Consider the following 15,109-nt stretch of genomic DNA (forward strand, 5'->3'; position numbering starts at 1 on the left):
GTTCGTTTTCCTTTACCTGCCATGTTGAAAATCAACGAACGAAATGCAAGAGAGAAGATGCAGACGAAGAATGATGGAGAAGGAGTAAGGTATTAACGATGGAGATAAAGAACGAATGAGATGGATAAAGGAATGAAAGGGATAAGATGAAACAAAGAGTGGGCGAAAAAGACGTTTGAGAGTCTGAGAAAGAAGCGCGGATCGAAGTAAGAGTATTCTTATCTAGAGTGGATGAAAATGTCTAGATCTATAAAATGGAAAGGAAGTGTATCAAATATGTTAATAGCTCATCTCAAATGGGTTAGATTTATAATTAACCCTATTTTTATTCATTATTTAACTAATATTTAGAACGAAAATTTAAGTTATATTAGAAATTTACCTTTGTATTCAATTTTAATAGAACAATTTTATAATAGAGTTATATTTAATTACTTTAGATTAAGTTGGATAATAATTTTATTTAATTTATTATAATTTTACCTCATATATATATATATATATATATATATATATATATCTATCGAAACTTAAAAACTGAATAGAATTTATTTTGTTACTATTAGTAGACCCAACACTTCAACTTAAAAACTAAAGTGCCGTTTGGTAAGATGTAATGACCTCCGTAATAGAATGATCATTACATTGAAAGCTCATTACCATGTTTGGTTGCATATTACAATTTCATTGTAATGGAATGAGAAAACCTTGAGTTAAATTTTGTTTAAGAAATCTTGTAATCCCCATTACATTAGAAAAATGACTTGAATTCTCATTACATTGTCATATAACCTCTCATTTCTCAAATCTCACATCTTATTCTTGTCAAAAACACAAAAAGCAGAAAAACATGAAAATTGAAAACGAGAAAAATGAAAAAAAAAATGAAAAACCGAAAAATGTGAAAAATGAAAAAAAAATGAAAGACCGGAAAAATGAGAAAATGAGAAAATAAACAAACGGTGAAAAATATTGAAAATGGAAATTAAAAGAAACGAGAAAAATGTAAAAAAATATGAAAAAGCGAAAAACTATATACTAATTTATTGATTTCGGTTAATCTAATTTTGTATTTGATTTCGATTCGATTTTTCACATTTTTCGTTGATTTTAATTATGTAAATAAAATTTTATGATTACATTTAATTAGGAAAATATAAGTATTGTAATGGTTATTACATTACATCATAATTGTCAACTAAATATGGTAATAGAATCATTATTCCATTCCATTCCATTACAACTTTGATTACATTACGACCTTAATTATATTACATTACATTACGGCATACCAAACGGACTCTAAGAAGTTTAAAAGTTTACCACTTTTAAAGATGTTGTTTTTGATGAGGTGTCACATATTATTGTACCCAAAGAAATCCCACAAGAGATCACATTTGAAGGTGATCAATAGAGCATACAAGCACTTCTCGAAGAAAATCTGGAGATTTCAAATGAAAGTGATAAAAATATTGTTTAGTCCCTCTGAATGTAAAATAAAATAAAATATGTAATGTCTTGTTCAACACATCCAAACAAAGATTGCAAAATAGTCTCAATCGCACTGTCAATTTCAAATAAAGTATAGTTTATTAGGGCATCCACAATGGTTAGTAATAACTATTCTGACTTGTGGGGAGTTAGTAACAAGATGTAGTAACATACTATCAGGGAGGATTAATTTTTTAAAATTTTATAGGGTAAAAAAAATATTAATTAATAGAAGGGATTTGAACTGTAATTATACAACATATCTGTATATAAAGCAGCGCAAAAGTGGAAGGCCATGCCAGGTAATCACTTGTCAGATCTAGCGCGTGTAGGTTACACTTTTTAGTTTTGGATTTTAGAGAGATTGATATTGTATGTTCTAAAATCTGTAACAAACATTTTTTGGTAACAACTACATGTAATAGTGGTTGCTAACAACTACATGTAATAGTGGTTTCTAACAACTGTGTGTAAGATTGTAATAACAAAAAAAACCTTCTAGAAGAGTTGTTCTTATACATTGTTTAATTAGTAATAATAGCGGATCTAATTTTGGAGATTACTTTTTTAGGATTTTTTTACATCACTAACCCAATTCACAATTGTGCTTAGAGGTTGGCAATTGTTAACTGCGAATCGTAATTTTATATAAATTGCGAAACAAAACTTCACATTTTGACAAAGTGAATTTTATTTCGACAATTGTGAAGCACTAAACCCTAGATTGAGTTCGCATTTTGGTAATTGAGATTCGCAACTGTTAAATGTGAATCACAATTTTATCAATTGGGTCGCAAATTATATAAAATGCGAATGATAAAAGTTAGTTCACAATTGGGCAACGAGGTTGGCAATTGGTGATATACAATGTGAAGAAAACTAGGTTAAATTACTTCACATTTTGCGAAATGCGTAGTAAAATAACATGGAAAAAATATATTAAATCACTACTTGAAACAAGCATATAAAAAAATTAAGCAAATTGGAATCATGGGCTTAATGTTATTTTTCAGAGTTCTTTTACGAACATTCATAAAAAAAACACAAGAGAATCAACACTTATCAATTTCAAGAAAATTAAAGAGATAGCTTGAAATCTATATTCCTTATTGAACTCCTTTTTCTGTCAGATCTACACTTATTAGCTATATTTCTTTCATTTTTTTTTTTCGATCTTAGCAAAAGCGAAAAAGGTTCATTTTCTCCGTAGATCTATAGATCTACGTGGTTGCAAAAAAAGAAAGGACTCAGATCCGAACGTCCAGAAGAGCCTAAATGATGAAGTATGGATTACAACGTTTTTCCAACGGGAATCGACTTACGAGAAGGATATGATTTCTATTTTTAATGTATTTATATTTTTTGTTTTATTGCTCTTTGTAGTCTTTGTACTATTCTATGTAGTCTTTGTATTACTCTTTGTAGTCTCTTTTCTGCCCTTAGTGGATCTTGTACTGGTTGTAGCCTGTATGGATCGGAAGTCTTATTTGTTGTATCTATACTCTTTAATCTAATGGAATGAAATATGATATTTTTATAAAAAAAAAAACAAATAGTCCCAAATTATCTTTTTTCTTTTTTCTTCTTTTCCAAATTTCAATTTCACCCTAAAACATGTTGATTTTTTCACCGTGTTTGCATCAAGTATGGAATTTGTGATACACGCACAAAGATAAGGAATAATTTGACAATAAAAAATATTTGGACTAATTAATACTTAGAGATAAGTACAAAAACCTGTGGTATACCGGTTTTGCGAACTCGAACCTGTGGTATTTTTTTTTTTTTTTTGCAAACAGAGGTATGTGCTAAACACCGTTAGCAAACAGAGATAAAATTGACTAACGGTGTTAAAATTCGAAGAGAAAAGAGTTAATTTGGTCCTTATATTTATTTATTTTATAAATTAACACCCCTGATTATCTAATTATCACAAATAAACCCCAAAATCAAAAAATAAAAATCAATTAGCTCATTTCTATTGCAGCCTCCATTCCTCTCCTTCTTCTTCTCAAATCAGACGCTAGAGGGCTCTTCCTCCATGGCAGCAGCCTTGTTCCGCCGGCTAGCCTCTCCGACCGGCCGCAATCCCCGACGGCACGGATTACGCGATGGCTATTCGTTCCGACCACCCCTCTCCTTATTGTTTTCTTTTCTTCGTTTCCCCCTTCAAGGAAGACACCGATTTCAACTTCACTGGTCGGAGGTCAGTCTGACGTCGCGGAGCTCCTCTAACCCACGGCGGTTCGAATCTTTAGCAATGGAGTTCCTCTACTCCATGGATCTATTCCTTTTAGGTAAGAATCTCTTTCTCATACTCTTTTCTTATTTACATCTCTTCCCTTTTTTATCTTTCTTTTTTCCTAATCTCGTTTCTCTGTTTTAGATCTACTGTTTCTTTGGGAAAGATGATATCGGTTTTTCTTCGAATCCGAACCATTCGCTTTCGACTTTTCATCTTCGGTGGTGACAATTCCCGATGGACATGCCTAAGGGCGAACGACGGTGATGTTGTTTGGTGGTTCACAGTGGCTCGTGTTTGTTCTTCCATTAAAGAGGGAACAATTGCGCAAACGAATACATGCTTTCATTTCCTTTCTTGTCTATGTAGATTGTGTTCCTGTGTTAATTGGTTGTTGTTTTCTTTTTGCAGATCTGAATTCTAAACTCTCGGAGAAATCACTTCATAGAATCAAAAGCAAATAGAAGGAAGAACAATAGAATGGTTTGTTTATTGATTTTTTTTTTTTTTGTGTTAATTGATTTTGGGAACTTGTTTGGTTAAACAAATGCTTAATTAGATAATGGAGAAGCTAGTTTTATTTTTATTTTTAATTTTGGGGTTTATTTGTGATAATAAGATAATTAGAGGTGTTAATTTATAAAATAAATAAATATAAGGACCAAATTAACTCTTTTCTCTTTGAATTTTAACATCGTTAGTCAATTTTACCTCTGGTTGCTAACGGGGTGTTTAGCACAAACCTCTGTTTGCAAAAAAAATACCACAGGTTCGAGTTCGCAAAACCGGTATACCACAGGCATTTTTTTTGTACTTATCCCTAATACTTATGCAAACATGTCAAGTTTAAGTTTAAGGTTCATGCTCGGTCCACAATTTAGGGACTCTAAGCAAAATAAGTAATGAGGACTCATTTAATAATAAAGTGTAAAAATTGAACAGACTTTTAATTTTTTTTTTTTTTTATTATTTATCAATGTGCTTTCAGAAAGAGATAGATAATTTTATTACTGTTTATTTAAATTTCATATATATATATAAGGCTAAATTTATTTTTTTGGGCTCCCTCCAGCCCTGGACCTAGGCCGGCAACGCCTTTTATCCATATGATCATAGGAAAAAGAAAGAAACTAATCCATGATTCTCTTTGAATTCTTTTTCAAGAGAAACCATCTTAGATAACGGAGGCAGACTGAGTACGAGAGCAACAATGACATGAGAAGGAACTTCGAGCTACACGTTAACCAATTGTGTTACTGTCGTGTCACCCAAGCAGGTCAACACGAACACTACCTATTTATTAAACGAGTTGACACAACACATAGCACGACCCATAACATTATTAAAGCCTAAGAATGTATAATAGTTACAATACTTTAAATAAGTTGAGTCGGGTTGACAAGACCCGACACTAATAGTTATACTAAAACATAATGTAAATAGGTTCACAAGCCAACTAGTTACACAACCTATTATTTCATGTAATAAATAGGTCAACTTGTTTATTACACGAATCCACCGAACCACAATCCTAATTCATCAATTTTACAGGTTCGGCGAATTCTGTTCATTGCATCATCACCAGTTTAACACTCCTAGAGGGAAACAGTCTCCTATAACACCCCCAAAAATCACAGATTTCAACTCAAATCCATATAATCAGAAGTTCATCCCGGTATAAGTTAAGCACCTCCTCAAATTTGGCACACACGCCAATTCACTTCATAAGCACGAAAATTTCATCTTATACTGACATAAATAATTCTATGATATGAAAATATCGCAGAGACAGAACATCAGAAAGCTATGTTATATGTGTACAGTTGCACCTACCATGTCATGTTGCAGCAATGCATTTGTACAGCTCACCAATTGCCACCATCTACATCACGTGTCTGATAAAAATCATCAGGCCGGACGATATCGATATCCTCAAACTCATTATCATCTAGAAGTAAAATAACATGGAAAAAATATATTAAATCACTACTTGAAACAAGCATATAAAAAAATTAAGCAAATTGGAATCATGGGCTTAATGTTATTTTTCAGAGTTCTTTTATGAACATTCATAAAAAACACAAGAGAATCAAGACTTATCAATTTCAAGAAAATTAGAGAGAGATAGAGAGAAACTACTTTATACCAAATAACTGCCTACTAGACATGATCAAGATGTTCATTTATCGGAGAAATGCACTACCAAGGTGGATAAAATCCTGGTTTACCCAAATTCAGCACACAATGAAGCAATTGGTTAAGTTCACTCCCGTAAGAAAACCTTATATTCTTTGCTTATGATAAAGGTACCACCTAAAATTTGCCTCATTTTGACCTAGCCACAAGCCAATTCACCCCTCTTCTAACAACATAGATGAATGCCTCAACTAGACACTAGGTAAATACTTCATTGATGTGTGGTGTAGAAAATGAAACTCAATAAATCTATGAAACATAACCTAACTTTCAAAATTAAAGTTTATTAAACATTAAGACATCCTCAGAATAGATCACAAGAACAATCAATATATCATAAATCAGAATATATGTTCCTTACATTGCAGGTTATATTAATGGAAAAAAAACCACTTGAGGTCCCTGATCTTTTCAATTTTTGTTGATTAAGCTCTTGATCTTTCAATTTGACACACTGAGCCCTCAATCAATTATAACCACACACAACCCCTAGCTAACGTGACAAACTTCAAACTCCAATTACATGGAGCCTATTTCATCTATGTCTGACATTGCAATTTTGACAGGTCATCCTCATTTGGAGAACCAAAGCCCAAATCTGCTTCCAATTTGAAAAAAAAAAAGTCACCTCACCTAGATGAAACAGGCCACACGGTTTTGACTAAGTTTGATTTCATCCTGCTAGCCAGGAGCTCAAAGTGTGTGAGTATAATTGATCGGGGATTCAATATGTCAAACTGCAAAATCAGGGACTTAATAAAAAAAATCAAGGGGTCCCAAAATGCTCTTTTCCTACATTAATTGATTGATAGAAGACTATTACTATGTGGCATAAAATTTTAATAGTAATATCAGAAATACGCAAGAAACACATATACATTTCGAAGGCATGGATAAGAATATAACCTTTTCTCAAGGTCAAAGCCACAACAGCATCATTTTCAACCTGAAAAGACACATTGAATCTATGTTAAAGAAGTGTGAATTTCAACTCAAAATGCTGCAAGAAGAAACTTCTTTTTTCCAATGATGATGTATGCATAAATTTTTAATACAACAATGAAGTAATGCTATTCATAGAAGCGTACATTGTAATCTGACAATGACTTTGAATCCTCCAACACAACCCCAGTTTGCATAAAGGTGAGTCGTTGATCACTAACTGGCTTATCAATCAGGATATCCAATTTTTGCTTAATATCCAGAATTTTCTCAGATGGAACACATTGGATAAAATAAGTAGTCTTGCTACGCTTAACCCTGATATACATAGCCTACATAAAAGTAACAGTATTGGTCAATCCAAGAGCAAAAGAAACTAAACAAGACAAATAATAGTTTTTCAACTAATAATCAGAACTTTAACATGTCATTTCTACAATCCAATTCGTTTTTTTAACTTTCAGAAACATAAGGAATTGGTGCAGATAACATATCAGTTACAAAGAGGGAAAGAAACATTGCAGAGAGACTACACAGGATGTAAATGAGAAACAAGTGCAACTCCAAGTCCAACATTAAGTGAGAAATGTATCTCTATACACAGATACTACAGGCACGCGCATAGCATTTAACACTCAAGAAGATCTAAAATCCAATAGCACCATTCCCCCAAAACTGATTTTGGGGCTAATCACAACTCAGCAAAAACCTGTAGTAAATCTTGGGATTTCAATAATTAGACAATCCAATCTTTCCTTTAAAAAGCAAAAGCCAAGATAAACTATAAATAAGCATAAAGGGACAAGAAAAGCAACAATCGTTCTTATTTCAGTTACCAGAAAGAAAGGAGGACAAAAAGAAGGAAAGAAACAGAGGAGAAAGAAAAATCTAGCTCTGATTTTGCATCAGAAAAAGGGGTTAGTTACTATATAAACCCTGTGCAACACGAGCTTTCGCTTCCAACATTCTTCTCTATGTACTATAACTAACTAGTCTAATCAAACCAGGAATTCTAGTTTCATTAGAGGCTTTGTCCTTCTACAAAATGTATGTTAGCACCAGTAACAACAACTTCTTTCAAGAATTCCGGATTCAAGCCAAAATCATGTCATGCTGGTGCTTATTGATTACTTGACAAAACATGTGCTGCTCAACTGGTGATTCTCCTTAATTTCACCGTGTCAACTATTCTTTTCTCCAACTATTTAAGGTTCCTGGAAAGACCAGAAAGGTTCATTTTGTTATCCCCTTTCTCGGATCCCTCTCTCCTCTAGCATGAGAAACATTCTGTAAAGCTTATCTTAATTTCTTATATTCCATTGCGTCTAGAAATTTCCTCTTCCTTTGGTAGTACATCCTTTTGACAAAATGACTAGTAATACCATGTGATTTGATCTCCAATTCTAGAATACCTAAAGATTGACAAGGCATTGCTGTAACTCAAGTAATGTTTGCTCCTTGAAATGCCAATCAGTGAATTCGGCAATAAACAAGAAGGATGTTTCTATAACAGAATTTAAAGTGGCAACAGAAAAACTACAGGCATCAACATACAATCAAAATAGAAAACACAAAAATTGGAATAAGGCATAAAAAGGGTAGAAAGAGAAAAGGGACTTACTGGTTCAGTAGCCATCTTTTTACTCGGTGAAAGTGAACAAGAAAGAGGAAATCGCCGCCGAGGTGTTCCTGCAGATAAAAATTGAAAATATTGACAAATGTTTTTTGAATGGATTAGAATGATTTACCAACTCAATTGCATAAGAGACTCTAAAATCTTCATAATCAAATACCAAGCATACAACACAGAAAAAAAAAAAAAAAGTGTGGTCTAACTGAGTGGAAAAGTAAAGACGCAAGCAACCGGAGCTCTGTCGCTTACGATCGGTAGCGGCTCTCTCTCTCTCTCCGGTTTAAGAATCGAGTATCGGTCGTTTGACCCGCACTAAATTTGCCTTTGCCGGAGAAGTTTTGTATTCACTATTTGGCTGATGTATTCACTATTTTTTACATAATAATTATAATAAAAATAATTTAATTAAATATTATATAATAATAAGGTAAATAATGATGGTGTAGTAAAGGGAATCCAGACCAAGCATCTGCTGGAGGCTTAATCAGGGATGAACAGGAACACTGGAGACGTGAATTCATGGTTAATCTCGGCATTTGTAAGACAGTATTAGCTGAGCTCTAGGATCTTTATTTTGGGCTTAAAATGGCTTGGGATAGAGGTTACGGAAGGGTCCAAGTGGAGCTTGATTCACAGACTCTCCTGGAAATGATACAGAGAGTACATGAGTCGAGATTGGGAGCTGAGTCTGATTCATACGTTTCGTGAAGGTAATCAGGCTGCTGACTGGATGACAAATTTCGCAAGGTCTTTTTCTTTGGATCATCACGAGTGTGATGTGCCTCTTGTAAGCCTCCAGGCTATTCTTTGTGAGGATCGGCTTGGCCGATACTCACATAGGATAGGTCGTTAATTAGTTTCTTTTTCTTGTTTTGTTTGGGTTTTCACCTTCCTCCGATTATCAAAAAAAATAGACTTTTATAATTTTTGAAATAATAAATAATAAAAATAATTTAACTAGATATTATATAATAAAAAAAAATCAGCCCTTTAAATTTAGGAACTTATATAAATGAGTTTTTTATATTTTCTCGTCGTGTACTTCTAATTAATATAAGAATGGAAAGAGATAAGGGTATACAACATCGTCCATATTGATTATTAAGTAGCTAATACGAAACCATTTCACAATAAAAACAGGCTCCCAATCACTGTCATCTTCAACATCCACACGTTTGATGTTTAAAGTAAGCATATCTTTTTCATCCGAGCTCACATGGGAAATTAATTGAAGAATTTATTTTATATTATATCCTACAAGTTAGAAGATAATTGAAGAGTAAAGAAACGAACGTAACATAATATATTGCTCTATATATATATATATATATATATATATATATATATATATATATATATATATTATCTTGTTATGAAAGGAAACAATCATATTAAATACAAATATAATCTTATCTGTGTTCGGAAAGAAAATAACTATTTGCAATAAAGTAAACATTTTAAATATAATTAATATTAAGAAGATGTGATTTAACAAGTTTTCAAATAAAATGATGTAACAATGAATTAAATTACAATAATCATTTGTTCAATTATTATTTTTTCTAATAGAATTAAAATTGCTCATACTTAGAAACATTAGTGGCAAAAATTTACTATTTTACACGTTAGATGTGAATTTATACTTCCAAAAAATAATAGGGGCAAATTTAAAACTTATCCTTTTTTTTCAAATTTAGGCCCTTTAGGGCTTGATTGGATGAAGGGTAGTGCATGGTTAATAAAGGAATGGTAGAGAAGGGTAGGGAAAGGGAAGGAAGGGGAATGAAGGGTAATTTATAACCCTTCCAAACCCACCAAATTGGAGGGTTCAAAATTGGATGCAATTTGTTAAAAAGAAACCCTTCAAAACCCCTCCAAACTCTTGCCCTCCTAATTTTTTTTGTGTTTCAAACATGGGTTTGTAGAAACCCTTACTAACCCTTCCTTCTCCCAAACAAGGGTTTCCATCAACCCTTACTAACCCTTCCCTTACTAACCCCTCTAAACCCTCCATCCAATCAAGCCCTTAGTTGAGGGGCAATGGGCGGTCACCCCTTAGGGCCGGCCCACGACATAGCTACTAAATTTCAACTAACGCCTCTATGAGCATGGATTTTCATCCAGTTTCCATGATGAGAATAATTATACATTTGTGCGCAATTAAATGAGCTAAGATCCAAGTTCTCCGACAAATTCCGAGCTTCGAGATCTTCTGAGAGGTCACATTTATACATTACATATTTTATTTTGAAAAAGTATTATGACATATCTTTGTGTTATATTTTCGTAGATTTTTCATAGTTTTTCTTATTTTTTCCGAGAAATTCTGAAATACTGCGTTCCCCTTCGCAAAGGACGGGGACGACCTCAGAAATTTTTAATTTAATTTTTTAAAATAAAAAATGCTATTTTACTTAGAAAAATCTAACTAAGCATTCGCAATTTATTTCAGATTTTTCAGATTTTTTAGCCTCCTAGGGTCTAATTAGAGCGGAACAGTACGAATTTTTGTCGGTTAGAGTCACGCCCTGAAACAAAGGGATATGTTAGCAAAATTTCAGAAAATTTCAAAAAAAAATATTAGTACGAATTAGCACCGAACGTCTAAAATTAGAGCCACTCGGCTCTAATCATCAAAATATAGTACTTTTTGGATTTTAAAGAGGATTTCTCCTATAAATACAAGTCTGAATTTAGGGTTTGGGATAACAAAAAAAATAGAGAAAAACTAGTTCGAATTGATAGAAATACTTTTAGGATTTTTTGAGAATTTTTTTCTAGAAAGAGAAAGTGGCTTAATTTCAATTTTCTCTCAATTTTGTTAAATGTTTTGAGTTTTGATTAATTTATAATCAATAACCCAAACCTTTTCACCTCATTTCAGGTCTCAAAATCGAAGCTGAAAAGAATCTAACAGATTAAAATCGACAAACCGAACTGGATGCATGCTTTAAGGATAATCTATGAGAAACAAAGTGACATTTTATTGCTTTTCTAGATTAATATTATTATTCTTGGTTTTTTTACTTTGATCTGTCATTTGAAGTTATTTTCAATTTTTAATGGCCTTTTGAAGTTTATTTTCGAAAAATGAAGATGTTCTAACTCTGTTCGTAAAAAAAAGGTTTTAAATCCTCCTTTACGGATCCATTTTGTGAAAATGATGTTTCTAGAGTCCTTGTTAAAGTTTCTGTATACTACATTCAAACAAAAATTCTATTTTGAAAGAATCTCTAATAAAAAATGGATTTTGATTCGAAAAGTATTTATTTTACATTTAATTAATTATTTTTTAAGATTTTTAGTTTATTTATAGGATTTTATTACTAAAAATAGTTTTCCTTTAAATAAAATTTTCATATTTCTTTTTCTAGAATTCTAGTAGCATCCAATCATTGGAACATTTTTTAGGATTTTTATTTATTTATTATAAATTTCTAGCCTTTATTAGATTTTTATTATTTAAAAATATATTTTTTTTAAATAAAATTCTCATTTTATTCCTAAAGGTTTTAGGAGTATTTCAAGACATATTCCAAATATTAAAATATTTTTTGAGAATATTTAAGTATTTATTTTGATTTTCTTTTTTTTTGGTAGAAAAGGAAAAGAAAAACGAATAACAACAAACTACCCAGGAATTAGCCTAGGGAAGCTAACCCCAATCCTATCTTCTAAGAGAAGATGAGAGATGAAACTAGGGGAAACAGGAAGGGTAGTAACGCCTAACGTCCCTTCATGGCCCGCCGCCGCCAAGCGATCAGCAACACGATTCTGCTCTCTAAAAATGTGTCTGAACTCTACGAACTCAAAGGAGGAGCAAAGCCTTATAATAGCTTTGATGAGGTTGCGACTGTTAAGACCCATAGAATTATTCTCAGAAATCATTTTGATTGCTTCCAAATTATCAGACTCCACAGAGAGCCTCTTAACACCCAGCCTTTTAGCAAGATTGATTCCAGTAAGAATAGCTCAGAGCTCCGCAGAAAAGGAAGAACCCAACCCTAAATTCTGGGAGAACCCAGAAAGCCAGACGCCCCCTACATCTCTAAGCACACCTCCAGACGCAATCTTACCGTTACTGAGGCAGGAACCATCAGTATTCAGCTTCACAACCCCCTCTCTTGACCTGCTCCATCCCACGAGATGGACATCACAACACTGAGAGGCTCTGGCAAGGGACTCTCCTTTGAAACTATCGATAATAGAGAAAAGTTTTTTCGAGAAGAAATCAGCTAAGTTTGTCATAAAAACAGTTTTATCTCCAAAAATCTCCTCGTTTCTCCATTTCCAAACTTGGTGACAGATAATAGCAAAGAAAATGTCACCATGCTCCATGTATGGAAGCAACTTTCCTCTAACACCATCAGAGAACCAGTCGACCTCAGAATGTGCCATGAAGGAAGAGAAAATATGGTGTGGGAGAATTTTCCTCCAAACCTCTTTACTATTAGAGCAATCTCTAAGAGCATGGCACAAAGTCTCAATATGGCCTCTGCATCTACTGTAAGCTCCAGAATCAGCCAAGTGCCTTCTGTGCCTATCCGAATTAGTAAGAAGCATGTCCTTAACGCCCAGCCACAGGAAACTCCTAATACGGAAAGGAACTTTAAGGGTCCAAATCGACTTCCACACATCCGAGGGAGGATCAGATCTAAAGAGAGAGAAAGCTTCAAAGGCCGATTTGCAAGAATAAACTCCATTGTTAGTCAGCGCCCAACAGTGCCTATCCAAGTCTTCCTCTTGATTACTCACCTTCACTCCCCGCATTCTAAGGAGAGTCTCAAGGCTAAAGAAAGTATCAAACTTTGACCAGATCCAGTCCCCTTCCGAGTCAACCACATCGGCAATCCTCCAGTTGCGTATATCACTAGGCGGGGGGGAAGAACACACCTCAATTAACGGTTTATCCCCAATCCAGTTATCAAACCAGAAACTAATGGACTTACCATTCCCCACCTCCAGGCCAACTCCCAAGCAGAACTCATCAAACACAGCACTAAGTCCTTTCCAGAGGAAGGAACAATTAGCAACTCTCTCTTTCGGGCCCCCGAAGATTTTGTCTTTCCAATACTTACCACAAAGGAGGCGAACCCAAAGAGAGGAGGGGTTTTGCCACATACGCCAAAGGAGTTTCATTAATAAAACTTTATTATTGTCCTTTGCTTTCCTAATACCCAGACCCCCAGATCTTCCAAGGCACAAGATGGATCTTCCTGCCCTCCGCAGCTTCCCACCACAGGAACCTACGGTTAATCTTGTCAAGATCATTAAGCATAGGATCCGGAAGCTTACAAGCCTGCATGATGTGATTGGGAGCAGCACAATTAACAGATTGAATTAACGTGAGGCGGCCAGCGAGAGACAGAGTCTTGGCTTTCCAAGTGGCACACTTCGAATTAGCTTTATCCAAAGTCTCTTTGAAGGAGCCTTTAGACACACGCTCACTATGGAGGGGAACGCCCAGATACTTCCCAAGAGAATCAGTAAGAGGAATACCTGAGAGATCACTTAATCTCTTACAGACTCTCTGATTCATATTCTTAGAGCACATCATCCTAGATTTCTGGATATTAAGCTTCTGCCCAGAGGCCGAACAAAAACAATCCAGAATATCCATAATGACTCTCAACTGCTCCTCATTACCCTCAAGAAAGATAAGGACATCATCTGCAAAGAATAAGTGAGTCACCTGGGGACAGAAGCTGTTGATCGCCATAGGGTGGAAACTCCCATTATCAATCGCATCCTGAATCAGGTGAGAGAGCCTCTCCATAGCAATAACAAAAAGGAAAGGGCTCATAGGATCCCCCTGACGGATTCCTCTGCCCGGGGAAAATTCCTCCGACATATCCCCATTGACCATAACTTGAAACACAGGAGAAGAAATACATACCTTAATTAAACTTCTCCAGCTGTCCGGGATTCTAGCTCTCTCAAGGCTCTCCATCAAGAAATCCCAATTAATTCGATCATAGGCCTTCTCTAAATCCAGCTTCAGAGCCACAATGCCTTTCCTCCCCTTCCTAATCTTCATCGTGTGGACCATCTCTTGGGCGATCACCACATTATCCATCATTTGTCTACCAGGCACAAAGCTACCCTGATTCTGACAAATGATCGCAGGAAGAATGCCACGGATTCTATTAGCCACAATCTTTGTAACAGTTTTGTAAAGAACATTACAAAGACTGATAGGTCTCATATGCAAAAAGGAAGAAGGCTTATCAATCTTAGGAATCAGAACCAGGAGGGTTCTATTAACCAGCTCAATATCCTTCGAACCACTGAACACCCCCAAGACAAAATTATAGATGCCTTCCTTCACTACATCCCAATGCTTATGGTAAAAGCCCGCCGGAAGACCATCAATCCCAGGAGCTTTAGAAGCCCCAATGCTGAAGATAGCTTGGTCAATCTCTTTTCGGGAAATAGGTTGAAAGGCCTCCTGACTACAATCCTCACTGATTAAAGGAAATGTAGCAATAGAGTGAGCCCTCTCCAAAAGAACAGGTTCCTCTTTGAACAGCTCTCTGTAGAAATCCAGGGCTAAGTTCCGAATAACCTCATCTTCATAAACCCAATCACCATTAGAATCCTTAATG

General features: G+C 34.5%; 1 protein-coding gene across 3 annotated transcripts; it reads right to left on the bottom strand.

Moving 5' to 3' along the window:
* Nucleotides 1–1,234: 1,234 nt before the first annotated feature.
* Nucleotides 1,235–8,894, bottom strand: LOC136204194 (uncharacterized). Of its 3 annotated transcripts, XM_065995398.1 has the most exons (6): nt 8,754–8,894; nt 8,493–8,560; nt 7,018–7,203; nt 6,836–6,875; nt 5,567–5,681; nt 1,235–1,441 (listed from the first exon to the last, which is right to left on the bottom strand). In XM_065995398.1, exons 2-5 carry the CDS (start codon nt 8,505–8,507, stop codon nt 5,599–5,601), a joined length of 324 nt encoding a protein of 107 aa, XP_065851470.1. In that variant the 5' UTR covers nt 8,508–8,560; nt 8,754–8,894; the 3' UTR covers nt 1,235–1,441; nt 5,567–5,598. The 3 variants fall into 3 exon arrangements, with proteins under 3 accessions (XP_065851470.1, XP_065851468.1, XP_065851469.1); XM_065995396.1 differs by lacking the exon at nt 1,235–1,441 and having other exon boundaries at nt 5,174–5,681; XM_065995397.1 differs by lacking the exon at nt 1,235–1,441 and having other exon boundaries at nt 5,174–5,681; nt 8,708–8,861.
* Nucleotides 8,895–15,109: the final 6,215 nt, after the last annotated feature.

This window comes from Euphorbia lathyris, chromosome 8 (genome assembly GCF_963576675.1).
Source record: "Euphorbia lathyris chromosome 8, ddEupLath1.1, whole genome shotgun sequence".
Classification (NCBI taxonomy): domain Eukaryota; kingdom Viridiplantae; phylum Streptophyta; class Magnoliopsida; order Malpighiales; family Euphorbiaceae; genus Euphorbia; species Euphorbia lathyris.

Coding starts and splice junctions, on each gene's coding strand:
- LOC136204194 (XM_065995398.1), bottom strand. Junction 6,876..7,017: donor AGTCATTGTCAGATTACAAT/GTACGCTTCTAT, acceptor GTGTCTTTTCAG/GTTGAAAATGATGCTGTTGT. Junction 5,682..6,835: donor GGCTTTGACCTTGAGAAAAG/GTTATATTCTTA, acceptor TTTTACTTCTAG/ATGATAATGAGTTTGAGGAT.